Source organism: Neofelis nebulosa, chromosome 14 (genome assembly GCF_028018385.1).
Source record: "Neofelis nebulosa isolate mNeoNeb1 chromosome 14, mNeoNeb1.pri, whole genome shotgun sequence".
NCBI classification, from domain to species: domain Eukaryota; kingdom Metazoa; phylum Chordata; class Mammalia; order Carnivora; family Felidae; genus Neofelis; species Neofelis nebulosa.
The window spans coordinates 30,070,032-30,088,289 of NC_080795.1; the positions used below are offsets into that span (position 1 = coordinate 30,070,032).

The 18,258-nt window shown below is 38.8% G+C and overlaps 1 protein-coding gene and 1 long non-coding RNA gene across 6 annotated transcripts in view; one reads left to right on the forward strand and one right to left on the reverse strand.

Moving 5' to 3' along the window:
- Positions 1–18,258, forward strand: part of LOC131495139 (uncharacterized) — a 318,187-nt gene that overhangs the window by 201,865 nt on the left and 98,064 nt on the right. The gene's annotated exons all lie outside the window — the stretch shown is intronic.
- FABP12 (fatty acid binding protein 12) lies at positions 8,246–15,071 on the reverse strand. Of its 5 annotated transcripts, none has more exons than XM_058699942.1 (6): positions 14,837–15,067; positions 13,288–13,454; positions 12,492–12,565; positions 10,931–11,103; positions 9,986–10,087; positions 8,246–8,384 (listed from the first exon to the last, which is right to left on the reverse strand). In XM_058699942.1, the coding sequence occupies exons 3-6, from the start codon at positions 12,562–12,564 to the stop codon at positions 8,310–8,312; spliced, it is 423 nt and encodes a 140-aa protein (XP_058555925.1). In that variant the 5' UTR covers position 12,565; positions 13,288–13,454; positions 14,837–15,067; the 3' UTR covers positions 8,246–8,309. The 5 variants fall into 5 exon arrangements, with proteins under 5 accessions (XP_058555925.1, XP_058555924.1, XP_058555927.1 ...); XM_058699941.1 differs by having other exon boundaries at positions 13,284–13,454; XM_058699944.1 differs by lacking the exon at positions 14,837–15,067 and adding an exon at positions 14,707–14,830 and having other exon boundaries at positions 13,284–13,454.

Genomic DNA, 18,258 nt, shown 5'->3' on the forward strand with positions numbered 1-18,258 from the left:
ACTTCAGCCAGGTCACGATCTCGCGGTCCGGTCCGCGAGTTCGAGCCCCGCGTCAGGCTCTGGGCTGATGGCTCGGAGCCTGGAGCCTGTTTCCGATTCTGTGTCTCCCTCTCTCTCTCTGCCCCTCCCCCGTTCATGCTCTGTCTCTCTCTGTCCCAAAAATAAAAATAAAAAACGTTGAAAAAAAAATTAAAAAAAAAAAAAATTTTAATGTAAAATATGGAACCATATGAAAAAATAAGAAAAGAGACATGACTATTTATACACCTTGGGGAGTGCGGGAATTATTGAGCATGACACCTGAGATATAGGTATCCATTGACTTGTCTGCCCAGCAGCCCATCTCTTCTGAAAAACCTCCCCGACCCTCCTATTACCCTCTCTTTCCCTTCACCTCCCGCATAAACCTGTGGTTTGGATAGGAAATGTCCTCTCCTTCTCTTATTCCATCTTCCTGGCCACAGTGGCTGGTCTACAGATGAGTTCCTCATCCAAGCTGAGCCTACCCATCTGAGTCACCCTGAGATTCTTTGCACCCTTCTCTGTTCATGAAACTGAAGAAATGTACATTCTGGAATGGCCTTTGGAGGCATAAAAAAAAAAAAAAGAAAAAGAAAAAGAATCCTGATAAACCTGTCTCATACAGGTGATAGATAAGTCATGGTTTGGCTCTTTTCTACTTCTTAAATTTTGAGCTCCAAAAGATAATCTTTATAATCATTTAGGGCATGAGAGTTTAGGTAGGGTTCAGATTAGTGGCATTAACTATGCATTATTTATCACGTTTATTATAACATAGAAAGACTCTAAAAGAAACTTTCATAACTTCATCTTGATTTCTCGAGAGGCATTCTGGCTCGACGGTTAAAGATCATGGACTTGGGGTCACAAAGATCCAGTTTTGAACTCAGACCCTGGTATTGATCAGCTGAGGAAATTCAGCCTCCCTGAGTCTTAGTCTATACTTTTATAAATACTTCACAGAAAATGAAGCATGGATCAAAAGTGCTAGACAGTATCTGGTTCTCAATAGTGACTCAAAAACCAGTGTATTATCATTGTTGTTACCTTATTTTTCATCTCAGATTATTGTCAGCTTGAATTATTCAAATGGAACATTATTTTTCCAAATCTGTCCACTTAGAAAAAATTCAACATTGTTAACTCTGCTGTTTACATAAAACTAAAATATCCCCTTTCTGTAGTGAGCATTTTTCTGATTTCTATTCTAATACTTTTGCCAAATCTACATGAAAGAATGTGATATTTAAAGACCCAAACTTCTCCCATTCTAGGATGAACAGATTGTACCTCTCTAGGAGTAAGTCCACACTCGCTGAATAGTGACTACTGACTCGAACTGAAGGAGTGCAAAGTGCATGGAGGCTGCAGCAGGGAGGTGCACACTCCCTAGGACAGACGTCCTGATAAGGGGTGCAGGAGAGCCCAGGCATGCCTCCTGGGCCAGGCTCCTGTCTTCACTCTTGCTTCTTCTGTCACCCTCGTTGCTAGTTTTCTTCTCTCCTGGGCAAGGCAATTATTCACCAAGAAAGTGGTATTAGCTCTTTCTGTCCAAATGAAAGCATTTGGTTTTTATACTGTTTATAAATTCCTGATATTAATGTGCCAGTGTGATACTTTTTTCACATATCTCTTCTCTCTTGAGTTGGTCAAGGGCAGGGAACACGACTTAGCTCTCCTTCGATCACCAGTTCTCACACAGTATCTGGTACCTGGTGAATGTGCAGTAAACCTTGAATTACAACATCAATTCAGTGCAGTGCTGTGTCTTGTCCAAGTTGGTTGTATGTTGATTGCCGAACCATACCTGAGGGACACTCCATGTCCAACGGTCATAGCGAGTGATGTTTTATTTGAATAGTTCTCAACCAGGTAAAGGAGATAGGAAGAGGTAGGCATGCGGCTTACTTATCTTCCCTGAAAATGTTTGCCTGCTGCTGTTGCATTTTCGTGGGTTTTGTTGGTTGGTTTGAGCACCCAAAGTCTCTAGACTTCATCAAATTGTTGACAGATAATATAATATTAACACCAATATCCCAATGTTATGCTTACACTTGCTTGTGGAGAATTCCACCCCTTACACAGCCCGCGCCTGCCCCCAGCCCCAGGTGTTCCAGGGCGACATCATTGATATCCTGTGTTCTTCTGGTATCTGATGGCTAATCCTTCACCACAAGGCCTCCTGTGCTGGGTTGTACTGCCTACAAGAGTACCGTTACACAAGAACCTAATACCAAAGCCAAGAGCACTGTTTGTGAAGCTCCTATAGCCACCCACCCTTCAGGTATGACAGCAGTGCTGGGGTCCATCTCAGTGGAGGGAATGCTTCTTTTCCATCTCTGTGCAGCAAGCTGTCCCCTGGGTCACTATAGCAAGCTGCTCCTATCCCCAAGCCATACACGGGGCCGCAGGAAAAGAGCTCCCTTGGCCTCTACTGGTGATCCTGTCTGTCCAGTCAAAGCAGCCCAGAGGATTGTTTTTCTATGCTTTCCATTGTTTTCATCAGAATTTCAGTACACCGAACAATAAACAAGCACTCTCTCACTTCTACCAGGGCTCCAAGATCCCCTGTGTATGAATTCAGGCAAATTAAGCAGTGACAGGTCACAAACTCTGTGTCATTCCCTGGACCAAACTATGGCATCCTGCTACCGTTTTAAGATAAAGGGAAACTTGTTTATTCATTTGTTTGATGTAGTGCTATACTTGATTCATAATTGTACACTGAGAACCTCTTTCTGCTTTTGTTATAGTTGTGAGGTGACTATTCAGGAAACATGGCTTCCGGTTCCAGTTCTTCCTGAAACCATCAGGATAATGTGGAAGTGTCTGTTTCCCCATCCACACAGTGATCGCTCCACAGTTTCTAAAATCCCTCCCTGGCCTAACTACATGAGGTTTGGTGCTAATAAAACTGAATATTCTTGGGGCACCTGGTTGGCTCAGTTGGTTAAGCTTCCAACTTCGGCTCAGGCCATGATCTCACGGTTCATGATTTCCAGCCCCGCATCGAGCTCTGTGCTGATGTCTCGGAGCCTGGAGCCTGCTTCGGATTCTGTGTCTCCCTCTCTCTCTCTGTCCCTCCCCTGCTCGCTCTCTCTCTCTCTCTCTCTCTCTCAAAAATAAATAAAAACATTTTTAAAAAGTTTAAAAAAAACTGAATATTCTTCTTCATGTTGGCTTTTAGTGTGATGGCAGCACCTAATAGTGTTCCCGGTAAAAATAGTTTGCTAACATATTAGATTGTCAGGTGCTGCTCTACTTCCAAGCCTGTGTATGATTCTTTCATATACGGCTGAGGTATAACTTGTGAGACACACTATGTCCCAACTAGTTTATTAAAAACTGAATTTTTTATCTTTTGACCTTCTTCACCCATTTCTCCCAGTGGATGAAGGGGGCTGAAAGGTAAAAAGAAAAAGAAAGGAACTGCAAACTAACTATAATCCAATGAAATTTTGTTAATTATAAGTTTGATCTAAGTATAAATTTTTATTAGTAACCAAGATAGAGGGGCGCCTGGGTGGCTCAGTCAGTTAAGCCTCTGACTTCGGCTCAGGTCATGATCTTGCAGAGCCTGAGTTCAAGCCCAGTGCCAGGTTCTGTGCTGACAGCTCAGAGCGTGGAGCCTGTTTCTGATTCTGTGTCTCCCTCTCTCTCCACCCCTCCCCTGCTTGTACTCTGTCTCTCTTTCTCTCAAAAAAAAAATTTTTTTTTTAATTTTTTTAAATAACCAAGATAGAAAATAGTTCCTTACATACCAATTCTTGTAAGATGGGAAAATACTTTAGTACTTCCAATAGTCCTCGTGCAACTGATTTGAAATTGCTGAACACTGCTGATTTTAGACAATTGCTCTGGTGTGCACGAAACTGAAAAACCCTGAAAGGCTGACAAAATAAATGGTTGTGTTAGAAAATGCTCAGTGACATTAGCATAGAAGTTTATAACAAAATTTTTCTTTACAGAGTTCTTTTTTTTTTAAGTTTATTGATTTGAGAGAGGCAGGGATGGCATGAGTGGAGGAGGGACAGAAAGAGAGGGAGAGAGAATCCCAAGCAGGCTCCATGCTGATAGAACAGACCCCAACACGGGGCTCAAACTCAGAAACCATGAGATCATAACCTGTGCTGAAACCAAGAGTTGGACACTTAACCAACAGAGCCCCCCAGGCGCCCCTCTTTACAGAGTTCTGTTCATATAAGTGGGTGGTGTAATAATCTAGACATTAAATCACAAATTCTGGACATTTAGGAGGCAGCCCAGCTTCGGGGCACTGTGGGTGGCAGGAACCCTGCATGTGCCCGCCCTGCCAACACAATGCCTGAGAGGTGGCAAAGGAGGAGCCCAAGAGGAGGTGGGCGAGGTTTTTGGCTGAACCTACTCCTACAAAAGTGGAAATGAAGCCAAGAAAGGCACCAGGAAAGGATAAATCTTCAGGGAGAAAAGTGCAAACATAAGGGAAAGGGAGAGCAAAGGGAAACAGGCTGAAGTGGCTAACCAAGAAACTAAAGAAGACATACCTGCAGAAAATGGAGAAACTAAAAATGAGGAGTCCAGCCTCTGATGAAGCAGGAGAGAAAGGATCAAGACTGATTAGTGTCATATCCCATGTCTTATCAGTGGTCCCTGTCTCCTTTCTTGTGCAATCCAGAGGAATATTGTTATCAACTGTTTTGTAAATGCAAGTTTTTTAGTAGCTCCAGAAACATTTTTAAGGAAGAGGTAATCCCACTTCATCCCATTTTTTAAGTGTAAATGCTTTTTTGAAAGAGGTGAAATCATTTGCTGGTTGTTTATTTTTCGGTACAACCAGAAACTGGTAGGAAATTGAATATGGGAGGCTTTGAATATCTTGGGTGTCAACCTAACATTCTGTAGGTGGGTAATTCTGATATCCTATAACACCAAGCATGCTTAAAGGCAGTTTGGAGTCAGCTGTTCATTTAACATGTCTTGAACATTTTTTTAAATTTATTTACTTAAATTCAAGTAAGTTAATATACAGTGTAGTATTAGTTTCAGGAGTAGAACCCAGTGATTCATCACTTACATACAACACCCAGTGCTCATCCCAACAAGTGCCTTCCTTAATGCCCATCACCTATTTAGCCCTTTAACCACCCATTTAACCCCCACCCACCTCCCCTCCAGCAACCCTCAGTTTGTCCTCTGTATTTAAAAGTCTCTTATGTTTTGCCTCCCTCTCTGTTTTTATCTTATTTTTCTTTCCCTCCCCCTATGTTTATCTGTTGTGTTTCTTAAGTTCCACATGTGAGTGAAATTATATGATATTTGTCTTTCTCTGACTGACTTATTTTGCTTAGCATAATACATTCTAGTTCCATCCATGTTGTTGCACATGGCAAAATTTCATTCTTTTTTGATCAAGTAATATTCCATTGTGTGTATATATACGTATCACATCTTCTTTATCCACTCATCAACCGATGGACATTTGGGCTTTTTCCATAGTTTGGCTATTGTTGATAGTGCTGCTATAAGCATTGGGGGACATGTGCCCCTTTAAATCAACATTTTTATATCCTCTAAATAAATACCTAGTAGTGCAATTGCTGGGTCATAGGTAGTTCTATTTTTAATTTTTTGAGGAACCTCCACTCTGTTTTCCAGAGCAGCTGCACCAGTTTGCATTCCCACCAACAGTGTAAAAGAGTTCCCCTTTCTCCACATCCTCCCCAATATCTGTTGTTTCCTGAGTTGTTAATTTTAACCATTCTGACAGGTATGAGGTGGTATCTCACTATGGTTTGGATTTGTCTTTCTCTGATGATGAGTGATGTTGGACACCTTTTCATGTGTCTATTAGCCATCTGGATGTCTTCTTTGGAGAAGTGTCTATTCATGGCTTCTCCCCATTTCTTTACTGGATTATTGGTTTTGGGAGGTGTTGAGTTTGATAACTTTTTATACATTTTGGATACTAACACTTTATCCAGTATGTCATTTGCAAGTATCTTCTCTCATTCTGTCAAACTGCCTTTTAGTTTTGTTGACTGTTACCTTTGCAGTGCAGAAGATTTTTATCTTGATGAGGTCTCAATAGTTCATTTTGCTTTTATTTCCTTTGCCTCTGGAGATGTGTCTAATAAGTTGCTTGGCCTTGATCAAAGAGGTTGCTGCCTATTTTCTCCTCTAGGATTTTGATGGGTTTTTTGTCTCACATTTACGTCTTTCATCCATTTTGAATTTATTTTTGTGTATGGTTAAGAAAGTGGTCCAGTTTCATTCTTCTGCATGTAGCTGTCCAGTTTTCCCAGCACCGTTTGCTGAAAAGACTATCTTTTTTTTCCATTAGATACTCTTTTCTGCTTTGTCAAAAATTAGTTGGCCCTACATTTGTGGCTCCATTTCTGGGTTCTCTATTCTGTTCCATTGATCAATGTATCTGTTTTTGTACAAGCACCATACTGTCTTGATGATTATAGTTTTGTAATACAGCTTGAAGTCTGGAATTGTGATTCCTCAAGCTTTGGTTTTTTTTCCAACATTACCTTGGATATTTGGGGTCTTTTCTTCTTCCATATAAATTTTAAAATTGTCTGTTCTAGCTCTGTGAAGAATGCTGGTGTTATTTTGATAGGTGTTGCATTGAATGTGCAGATAGCTTTAGCAATATTTGTTCTTCTAATCCATGAGCATGGAATGTTTTTCCATTTCTTTGTGTCTTCTTCAATTTCTTTCATAAGTTTCTATATTTTTCAGCATACAGATCCTTTACCTCTTTGGTTAGGTTTATTACTAGGTATCTTAGGGGTTTGGGTGTAATTGTAAATGAGATCAATTCCTTGGTTTCTCTCTCTGTTGCTCCATTACCGTGATATGCAACTGATTTCTGTACATTGCTTTTATATCCTGCAACTTTGCTGAATTCACCTGTCAGTTCCAGCAGTTTTTTGGTGGAGTCTTTCAGGTTTTACACATACAGTATCCTTTCATCTGCCAAGAATGAAACCAATGAATGTGATACATGACATTAATAAAAGAAAGGATAAGAACCATACGATCCTCTCAATAGATGCAGAAAAAGCATTTGACAAAATACAGCATCCTTTCTTGGCAAAAACCCTCAAGAAAGTAGGGAATAGAAGGAACATACGTCAACAACATAAAGGCCATATGTGAAAGGCCCACAGCTAATACCATCCCCAATGAGGAAAAACTAAGAGCTTTCCCTCTAAGGTCAGGAATACAACAGAGATGCCCACTCTCACCACGGTTGTTCAACATAGTACTAGAAGTCCTAGCCTCAGAAATCAGAAAATAAAGAGAAATAAAAGGCATAAAAATTGGCAAAGAAGAAGTCAAACTTCCACTCTTGGCAAATGACATGTGTTGAACATTTTAAAGTACTTCTATTCCGATGTTGTTTTTGGTAGAATTGTTTCCTAAAAAAGACCACTCCTTGATCTTGGTTCTCCCTGTGAGAATTTTGTATACTCTGTAACATCTTGGTTGTGGTAATCCAGTTTTCCTAGTAACTTTGTTAATGTGCTGTGCAAGATTGAAAATGTGAGTATGTAGTGTATATACTATTAAATTGTTAATTGATGGCATTTAACAATGTAACAGCGCATCAGCCTTGAAGATATGGGTACTTGATATACTGTTAAAGAAAATTTGCCTCCAAATTTTAAACTGGACATCATAGAATAACTTTTAGAAAAGAATCACAACTACATGATTTTTTAGATTATCGGTACATATGTTAAGAATTGTGTACAAATTGAAATGTCTGTACTGACCAACCAACAAACACTCAATTATGAAAGAAAAAATCCTGAGCATTTAGGACAAAATTCTTTCTAAATACAAATCATTATATACTATAATAAGTTAAATCTGAAATCTGAATCATCCCAAAGAGCCTCTGATGCAACTTGATTGTAAACTCTAACAAAGCATAGATTTTTGTGTTTTGTTTTCTGATGTATCTCCAGGCCCTATAAAAAGGGTTTTTTTAGTAAATTAATATTATTTTCCCTATTAGGGCAGGTCATGTTGAATATAAAGGGTTAACATAGTATGTCAAATGAGGAAAAAAAATCAATATGAGGTGACTTTGATTATATTATAGGAACCCTGAATATCACTCTGGTTTCCTATAGCTGCCAATACCAAAGTACCATAGAATACAGGTATACAAAGCTGGGAAACCAAAATTGCCAACATTTGTGCGTAGGCTCTCTCATATTAGCAGTCATAACATTTTACTTTGGAGTTTTATTTAAACAGCCTCAGCAGTCTGTATCACAATTTGGGAGTGCTTAAGAGTTGGAGGCTGAGTTTGTTTGTACTCTCTCATATGTCCGAGTGCAGATAACATTGTTCACGGCACTTTCCTAGAAGACAAAGGATGAGATATATCAGTATTGTTGGTGAAACTGACTTTTAGAACCATGCAAACTAAGTACTATCCATAGGAGTTTTGAAAAGAGATCTACATAGAGAACAATAGATACCAACTGTTAGCTGATTTTGCCACGTGTGTGTGTGTATGTGTGTGGGGGGGGGATGACAAATCACATATTAAATAGGGTATGTGCGGTATATACATATATATTGTAAATATGTAATATATGTGTATATATATAAACAATACATATACTATAGAAACTTCAGTCTTTATTCAAACATTTTAAATGCCTACATTGAAGCGTTTTTGCGATTTCACATAACCCTACATTTTCAAATAATGACATTGTTACATTGATGTAGTATTTTATGGTTTTTAGAGCACTAATGTATACATAATGGCATTTAATTCTCTCAAAGAAACCATGAAGACATTTCTACATTTTTTTAAGACAAGTGAACTGAATTTGGAAAAGATAAATGACTCATCCAAAGTCATGTAAGTACTGAATGGCAGAGATGGAAATGTACATTTTAGATTCTGAATCTAATATTCTTCCTAATGAACTAAAAACCCGTCTGTTTGGTGATTATGCCATTATAAGGGGCAATAAAATCAAGTATCCTTAGTCCTCTACTTACTACTTTGTGAGGAAAATGTACTCTTCATTGTGGAAAGAAAAAATATCCTTATGTGAAGAAATGAAGATAGGTTTGTTTTTGTTTGTTTGTTTGTTTGTTTGTTTGTTTTTTACCTCCACACAATTCTTGCATATTCCCTTAGAACTATTTGATATTATGTCCAAAATGGCTTTTTTATTCATTTTTGTGGAATTGGCAGTTTGGGAAGAAGAATCATTGGCATATGTCCCTCCACTGTGTAGGGAGAAAGATGAACTGAGAAGCCATCCTCAGAGAGAGAAGGGTGGACTTAAAAAGTATACTTGGGAATGAAACCAACCTGGGTTTTAATCCCAGCACCACCATGTTTTTCTAGCTGAATATCCTTAGGTGAAGTCAGTGGCTGAATCTCAGTTTTCTCACCTGGTAAATGGACTAACAAGTCTTACCTCACAGGATTATTGTGAGGAGTGGGTAAATAATATATGAAAACATGCAGACACAACAACCACAGAAATGTTAGTTTTTAATTGTGTCAACTCATCCATACACCAAGTAGATACCACTTAAGCTTTGCATTAGTTTAAGTTTCCTTTCCACGTGTTTGGTGTTAAACTGGAAAACAGTGAGAAATTAATCCTAGTATGGAGTGAAGGATTAACAACAACTCGAAATCCCTGCTGAAATCTTTATTGCACAAATGCATGCTTGTTTTGGTTTATGACAAGTCAAAGAAGTAGGCAACACATTTTTTTATGTTCTTTCGTTTTTTTAGTTCCTCAATCCATGCACATTTTACACGACTTATGATCATACATTTATCTGCCAATGTTTTCCCGCATTCTTACAAAGCAAGAGAAAAAGAAAAATCACATTTACTTCCATCATTTTAGAACAAGACATCTGAGTGATTTTATATAGAGGTGTTACAGATGGTGAAAAAAATAATGACAAACAGCTCACTCACCACCACCATTTTCCCATCCACCACCTTTCTCTTTATGGTGGTCTCTTTGCCATTCCAGTCCTGAACTTGAATCAGAGAGTCATTATCTAAGTTTACCACACTCTGGAAAACAGACAAAACCAAATTCAGCTCAGATCGTCACATGTGAACACTAAAATTCTATGAAGTACCAAATTCTTTTCAGCTTTTGTGATGCTCTCAGGTAGTTTTAGAGTGGTGTTTATAGTTTCATGTATATTTTAAGACTTTGCCAACACTAAATTTGTTGGCTGATTCTTCTCGGGGCGGGGGGGCGGGGGGGAGGAGGCTTTATAAGAGTAAAAATATAATATTGTTTTGAATAATAATTAAAACTTTCTTCTCCCTGAGAAATAAGAGGGATAGATACCCTGTTTCCTATCCCCTCACCACCACACACACAGAAGATTCTTCAACCCCACAACAATGGTGAATATGTACTATAAATTAGAAAGCAATTCCCATTGTGATAAGTCATGAGGGCATGTGGTTAATCTGTCACTGTGGCATAACCTCACCTATACTGGCTAATACACATTTTATTCATTGTGACTTTATGCTTGGTAGGAAACTGCTACAAAGTAGAAAGGCAGAACTTTGTTTCTGAGAGAAGAATCTAAGGAAATAATTCTCAAAATAGGTCAGCTAAGCATCTGCATCAGAATTGTTGTTAGAAATACAGTTTTCAGGTGCCTCCTACACCAGATATCAGAGCCTGTGAGGATGGGACCTACAAAGAGGCATTTCTCATAAGCATCACAGGAGATTTGTATGCATATTAAAATTTAAGATCCTTAGACCTAGATTTTAGCCCAAGTTGATCTAATACAGACTTTAGATGTGTTTGCTATAATTCGTGATTTACTTAGAATGATTTTGAATTAGCATTCTTATGAAATTTATCTAAAAGAGTGTTGAAGGCCTCACCTTGGTTTTATGGCCACCTGGTGTATTTTCCTCAAACTCTTCTCCCAGTTTAAAGGAGATCTCATTATTTTTAAAGATGCTTCTGGTTTTTATAGTGATCAGACCTTCCTGTGTACTGATGGTCACCGTGGGTTTTGCCAGACAGCCAAGTTTCCTTCTGGCTCTTCCTATTCCTAGGAATCAGATAAAAGGACACTATGGTTAAATCCGTCACTGGCTTTGGAAACTCATGTTAGCTGTATAATTCTTTACTAACTAGGTTTGTGAGTTAAACAGATTAAATGCAGCATGAATTCAAGTATCTGAAGCAAGTAGCACCGTTATAAGTTAAAATAGATTATATTTTGCAGAATAAAGTTAGTCTCTAGTTTTGGCTGGTGGTCATCATTTTTCTTTAGTCCTGTAGTTACTGGTCTTGTTGGTTCATGAAGAACCTCTTTGAAAATTTGATAAAAGCTATGAACCATCTCCCTATTTTAAAATGTACTCATTTATACAGACAAAATCCTTTGGCATGAATTATTCAACATCTTTATCTCTTCACTTACATTCTTATATGTACACATATATAGAGTCTGTTTTCTTCCATTACATATTTTGTATTATGCTAAAATACATATAAAATTTACCATTTTCACCATTTTAAAGTGTACAGTTAAGTGGCATTAAGTAAATGTTATACAACCACCACCACTATATATAGGATTTTTAAAAATATAAATCCTCTAGTCTAACAATTATTATTCCACTTACTTTTTCCCCTATCTCTATATCCTGGAGATTTTCTGTGTCAGTCCATATAGGTATAAGTTTTTGTTATTGTTACATAATACATAATACTTTATAGAAACACCGTAATATGCCTCATGAACCCACAATGTGAAACACAACAAGTTGTGATATATTAGATAATTATTCCCGAAGATATTCACACCCTAATCCCGGGAACCTGTGCATCACTTTATGTGCTAAAGGGGACTTTGTGGATATGGTTAACTCAAGGATCTCAAAATCAGGAGTTTATCTTGGATCATCCATGTGGAGCCTAAAGATAATCACAATTTCATCGTAAGAAACTTTCCTTATAAGAAAAGGAAAAGAGATGTTAGACTCTAGAAGAGAAGAAGACAATGTGACAATGGTGGCCGGACACTAAGGAGGGCCAGCAGCCACCTGAAACTAGAAAACAAGATCTATTCTGAAGATCCTGTAAAGATTTGGAGCAAATGCTTGCGAAATGATCATTTTTAAAAATAATTATGACCGTTTGCTTTAAATTATTTATGCAAATAATTTGCCATTTAGCATATGGCACGTGTATGTTTTATCTGTGTAAATCCATGGTAAATTACGTGAGGACAGGATTCTGCCTATTATAAACTAATGTTGCATAGAACTGCATCTAGGTTCTGAACCAATGCCAATTGTTTCTATGTGATTGCTTTTATATTTCTATTGGAGGGAGGGGCCCAAGATTAATCTGATATCATACAAAGTGAGTGTCTGTGTTATCAAGTCTCCCATTTTTCCTGGCTATAATACAAAAGTAAAAACGGCTCACCCAGCTCTTTCATATATTCTTCAAAATTTTCGCAAGAAATGGATTTCCATGTTCCTTGGAGCTGATCAACCATTCTAAGTTGATCGTAAGGAAAAATAACATCATTAGGATGAGTATGTTGTTTTTCCCTGAAATAGTGTTAGAACTTGTTTTTCATACAGTTTTGGTGGATAGCACAGAAAAGTCAGGGGAAAATATTAGGAACTCTAGTCCTTGTTATCTTTCCTGAATACAATACAAAGCAGGAAAGCTCTCTCAAATGTAAACTGGTCAAGATGAAAATGAAAACAATTTTTGGCAGGACCAGATATAATTTTCCATCTCTAATTTAGGATTAAAAATAGGTTTACAAATTCTAGTTCCTTCCCTAGGAACTGCCACAAACACACATATACCAATGCGTAAGGGGTGGAACTAGGCAGCTATGTTTATGCCATAGAATCCCTCTACTGCAGGTCTTTGTCTCTCTTTCTCTGGCAAAGGGTGATCTAGAATAAGCCCATTTCACTTGTTGGGATGAGCACTGGGTGCTGTATGGAAACCAATTTGTCAATAAATTATATTTAAAAAATAGAATAAGCCCATTTTGCAGCTGTTTAGAGATCTTATCACATTCTCATTCTTTGATATTTTGAACTAAAAACCAGAAAGACTTCATAGATGGTATTTGACATTTGAACTAAAAAGTTAAATTTAGTGAGGGCTAGAACAATCATTTTAAGCCATGAACATATTGAGCAAGAGAATGGGACATAGAAAAAAAGGAAAGAGATTGTGTTCACACACACACACACACACAGCCTTGTTACTGATGCTTTTCCAGATGCCAGTTCAATTTTCCATGAGCTTAGAGAGTCATCATTGCCATGAGAACACAAATATCTTCTTAGTAAATCCCCCTTAATTTAGGCTAGGTTTTACTCCTTTCAGTCTTGACTGAAACACTCTGATGTCCTCTGATATCTGTAAGGAATCAGAACAGAGGATAAGGGATATAATAGCAAATACACCAACTAGAGAAGAGGAGACTCCAAAGGTTAAAAGACAAGCACAGCCTTACACATGCCATCAGCCCTGAGAACACCGTTATTAATTCTAGGCAATGCTTGATGTCCACATGCTAACACAGAATTAGTAAGAAAAAGTGAAATTATAAAAAATTTTTAAGACAGAAAAGGAGAATAGCATTTTATAACAATTCCAATTAAAATATTAAATATCCAATATCTATAAATATCTGTTAAAGCACTTTCCCAGGTCAATGGTCTTACTGATAATTATTCAACTAACATTTATGGAGCACCCAGTATTATATACCTAATATGAGCTAAACAATTTTGCATACACCATTGATTTAACGTCCCAACGATGGTTGAAAAAAATACCATAGTTTGTTTTCCTTTCTTGTGTTAAGGAGTTTACTATTATAATTTTTTTTACGTTAATGTGTACAATTTATATTTATCCCCACTCAGTTGAATAGCATGAGACCAAGGCCAGGAAATGACTTACCATTGAAGGTACTAAAGATACTAAAATTAAGCACTGAAGTTATTAAAATTCCTAGGATTTTTTTAAAGAAAATGTCAAATATGTTGTTTCATGAGTTTGATGCACACTGATCCTCTAACACAAGGAAAATCACCTATTGGAAATCATCTCCTTGATGATTGGGAGCTCATATTGGGAGCTCAGTATAGGTCTCTATTGCTGGCAGGTTAGACTTTCAGAAAAGTGTCAGTAAATAGAGTCCATGCATGGCCTCTGTCTCTGCCCCTGTGGTTCTCTGTTCATGTGCTCATCATGCCAATTCAAAGACAGCTAAGATGCATTAGCCTGGTCATGTGTCTACTTGGTTGTTCGCTGCCTATTCTGTGAGAGATGCTTTCTGGTGTCCATTAACATGTGAGTCAAAAATCTTCACACCTTATGCCCGTTCCCTTAAATACATCCACATTCCTTGATGCTTCAATTTTTCAGTCCTTGTCCTTCCAGACCTGCAACCAACCCATTAAACTATTCCCTCTACTCATGAGTATGTCTTCATTCTCACCTCAGGCCACTGCTCCATCCACACAGAATGAGTAACAGGCACACCACTCTGAGCTTTGTCCATTGGGACCATTTTTCCTCACCACTATTTTCAAGTCTCCTCCCACTCTGAGTGTAATTAAACCACTGCCCGTTTTGGTTTTCATCCACACAGTAAGCCAACCTGCCCATAAAACATGTTCAAGCTCTTCCTATTCCATAAGCTGGTTAGATGAGCCCCCACATAGTGTAGGAATGATCTGAGGGATGGGTGCTGGTACACCCGTGGTGGGTGATATGAGGATCTGAGTCACCTGCTCATGCAGTTAACTCATATCTTCTGGTCTTGCTTAGCCTTGATCCCATAATTTCAATCTTGTTTTGGAATGTTGCTGGGCCTGCCTGAGTCTATGACTCTGTGGGTCTGACAGAACCTAGCTCATAATGGACAGTTCCAGACACATGGTTACTTGGTTAATTACAATCAAGAATTCTGCCTCTGCTAGGCTCCGGTGACACACCGGAACACAGGTGATACACATGACACACAGGGACTCTTTTCAGAAAGCTTGTAAGTTTCAGAGCACCTGGGTGGCTCAGTTGGTTAAGCATCGGACTCTTGATTTCAGATCAGGTCATGATCTCACGGTCATGAGATCAAGTCCACGTGGGGCTCCGCACTAAGTATAGAGCCTGCTTGAGATTCTCTCTCTCACTCTGCCCCTCCCCGGCTTTTGCGCCACCCCCCCCCCAAAAGAAAAAAAATAAAGCATATAAGTTTCTGTTGCAGACGGCATTGTCTTGCTCCAAAACCCCAGAGATCTGTTTTGTGATGCCACACTGCATATTTTCTCGTCACTAATCCTCTGCTGGCCTAGGGTTTGCCAGATCATACGATCCAAGGAGCAGGGCTGCTTGTACTGCAATTCTGACTTTCTGCTCCAGTTCTCATTCAAAGCAGGGAGCTATTCCTGTCACTCAATATATGAGCTGGAGCACATTCCTAGATGTGGAATATGTTGCACCAGAAGCCAAAGGAATTTTGTTTCCTTCTTTCTGGTACAAAGGCAAGATGCAGCAATTTGTCTTTTGGAAGAGTTATCCTCACTTGGCCTGACCCAGCTGGATCCCTAAACACTTTACAACGGTGGAAGTTCACTCAGTTGCCATCAAATTAAACTCCTATACACTGTAACACACATGTCTTACCAATGTCTCCGAGTGCTAGCCATTCTTGCTCATTCACCTTATCAACAGGATGTGTAGGACGTCCAGACGGCTCAGATCTCATCTGATCATATTATAACAACAGAAGTTAACGTAGGCCCCAAACAAACCTGTAAATGTATATTGTTCCATGTAAATACAAACAGTTTCTGTTCCTTTCTCTGATCTTTCCTGATTGGGATCAAAAAGAATGTCATACAGTATACCCGAGGCCATATTAATCTGCACCAGCGAAGATAACACATCTAGCATAGTAGCCATAATTGGGGTTATTATTTGAGTTTGCAGTAGCCTACAGTCATTCTCCGAGATTCATTTGGTTTCTGCAAAGGTCAGACTGGTGAATTAAATGGAGCTATGATATGGACCACCTCCCGCTTCATTCTTAGGATCATTTAGAGTAGCATTAATTTCTGCCACACACACCCCCATCATCACCACCAAATACAGTGGTGTTTGATTCACCATCTTATCCAGGACTGGCAAGGGAATGGGAGATAGAGGGAATGGGACTGTAGAGGTACAGTTTCAGAAGCTTCCACTTCACCTTCTCCACTATGATAGGTCTCATTTGGTTTGAATGAATTCAAGGTGGGTTTCCTTCAACAGCCAAATGTGTCAATTCCAATCATATATTTGGGGACCAGAGACTTGACCCCTGGATGGGTCTACAAACCTCATGAGCCTTTGAGAGCCAGACTTAGGCAGGATTCTGTTTATTTCAGATCCTGACCCCTCAATGCCTCCACTGTACCATGATGTTTCGAAACCCTATAAATCAATGTTAATTCAGACAGAATACCCTCAGAATATTTGGATAGTCCTCTTTCCACAGTGTGAATTTTCTCAAGTAAATATCTTAGGTCTCTTTTGAGGAAAATGGGGGAAACTAACACTGTATGTTTTTGCCGTGGCATTTCAAAGTCTTCCTCCTGTGGACTTGGCCACCTCTTTAGCTATTGGTTTCAGGGTCTACAAACTTGCTAAATTCGAGGATCTGGGCAAAAAGATAAAGACTTTCTATTGAGGCAACCACCCTCCATCTGTTATTCATATGCCTTCTTTTTGTTGATGTATTAAGCAGCACCCTAATTGGCTATTCATCTATTTTGCCTTTAGAGACACAAGGTTCCATTAATCATCTCCACATCTCCCTCCAGGTCAAGCCCCCTTGGCTGCCCTTCAATTCTGCCTATTGCTATGATAATAGAAACCCCCTGGCTTCTGGCAATAAAGTGCTGTCACCTGCCCCTTGTTGCTTCAGAGTCTCATCATTGCCATTGCTATCAATGAACCAACTGATAGAAATAGAAGAGAGAGAGAGGGAGAGACACAGAGATAGAGAGAGTTGATAGATGATAGATATAGATCTCTGTTCTCTTTCTATAGAAAGGTAATGTGGCTATATTGATCCATAACAGAAGTACAGATCTTGTAACTTTCCTACAGAAAAAGAGGAGAGCCTCACCATACAAGAGTCTCCAGTGTTTTGACATATTGAACTTTCATTACTTCAGCTAAACAATTTGAAGTGTGATAGAGCTGGACAAGTCCTAGTGGGCACTACGCAGAGATTGACATGCTAGGAAAACCCAGGCCTTCCTCATTTGCTATTCATTGAATAAACATTTGAGTGCCTACTAAACACAAGACCCCCATGCTAGGCTCTGGTATATAATGGGGAATGAAAGAGACTTCCAAAATGTTTCCAACATTATGAGAGAGAATCTGAAATTGTGCTAAATTCCCCAGTATTTCCACATGGATATATATCTGTATAGTAGAAACATAGAGAACTAGTTGGTATTTTAGACCAGAGGTCAGCAAAGCCTGATCTGTGTACTGATTCCAGCCACTACCTGTAGATAAAGTATTATTGGAACACAATCGCACTTATTCCTTTGAATATTATCTAAGGCTGTTTTCGTGCTGCAGTAGCAGAGCTGAGTAGTTGAGACAGATACCACATGGCCCACAAAGCCTAAAATGTTTATTCTCTGGCCCTTTACAGAACAATGTTTGCCAGCCCCCATTTTAGAGTCTCAAGTTTGATTATTTAAAACTCAAGATCATAACAACTGTTGTCGGTAGGCCTCCTTTGCTTGGGACTAAAAGTGGCGGATAACATTTTTTGTCCATAGCTTTCTCATCAAGAAGAGACATTTTTATAATTATGTCATGGATAAGGCCAACAGAAAATGTAATTTAAGAAGCTAAGTAAGCTCTGGCATTTCATAAAAGTCATATGAAAGAGAGATTGTTATCAGTCAAATATAGATGAAATATTTTGAAAGTTGCTGCGAGTGCTGCAAGGCAGAAAGACACAAGCATTAAATTGACTAGGAAAGAAACAGGGTAAAAGAGCTGTCCTGCTGTCTGCCTTTTCCTGAGTCTAACCTCCAGTTGTCTAATGGCCCTGTTTTCACTTTTTGTTAAAATGTTTATTTATTTTAGAGAGAGAGAGAGAGAGAGAGAGAGAGAGAGAATGCATGGGGGAGGGAGAGAGAGA

Excerpts from the sequence above, each read along its gene's own strand:
- FABP12 (XM_058699942.1), bottom strand. The coding sequence starts at position 12,564 with ATGGTTGATCAGCTCCAAGGAACATGGAAATCCATTTCTTGCGAAAAT. Across the intron at positions 11,104-12,491 it reads AGAATATATGAAAGAGCTGG|GAATAGGAAGAGCCAGAAGG; the intron begins GTGAGCCGTTTT and ends TCTGATTCCTAG. Across the intron at positions 10,088-10,930 it reads CAGGTGGCCATAAAACCAAG|AGTGTGGTAAACTTAGATAA; the intron begins GTGAGGCCTTCA and ends TCTGTTTTCCAG.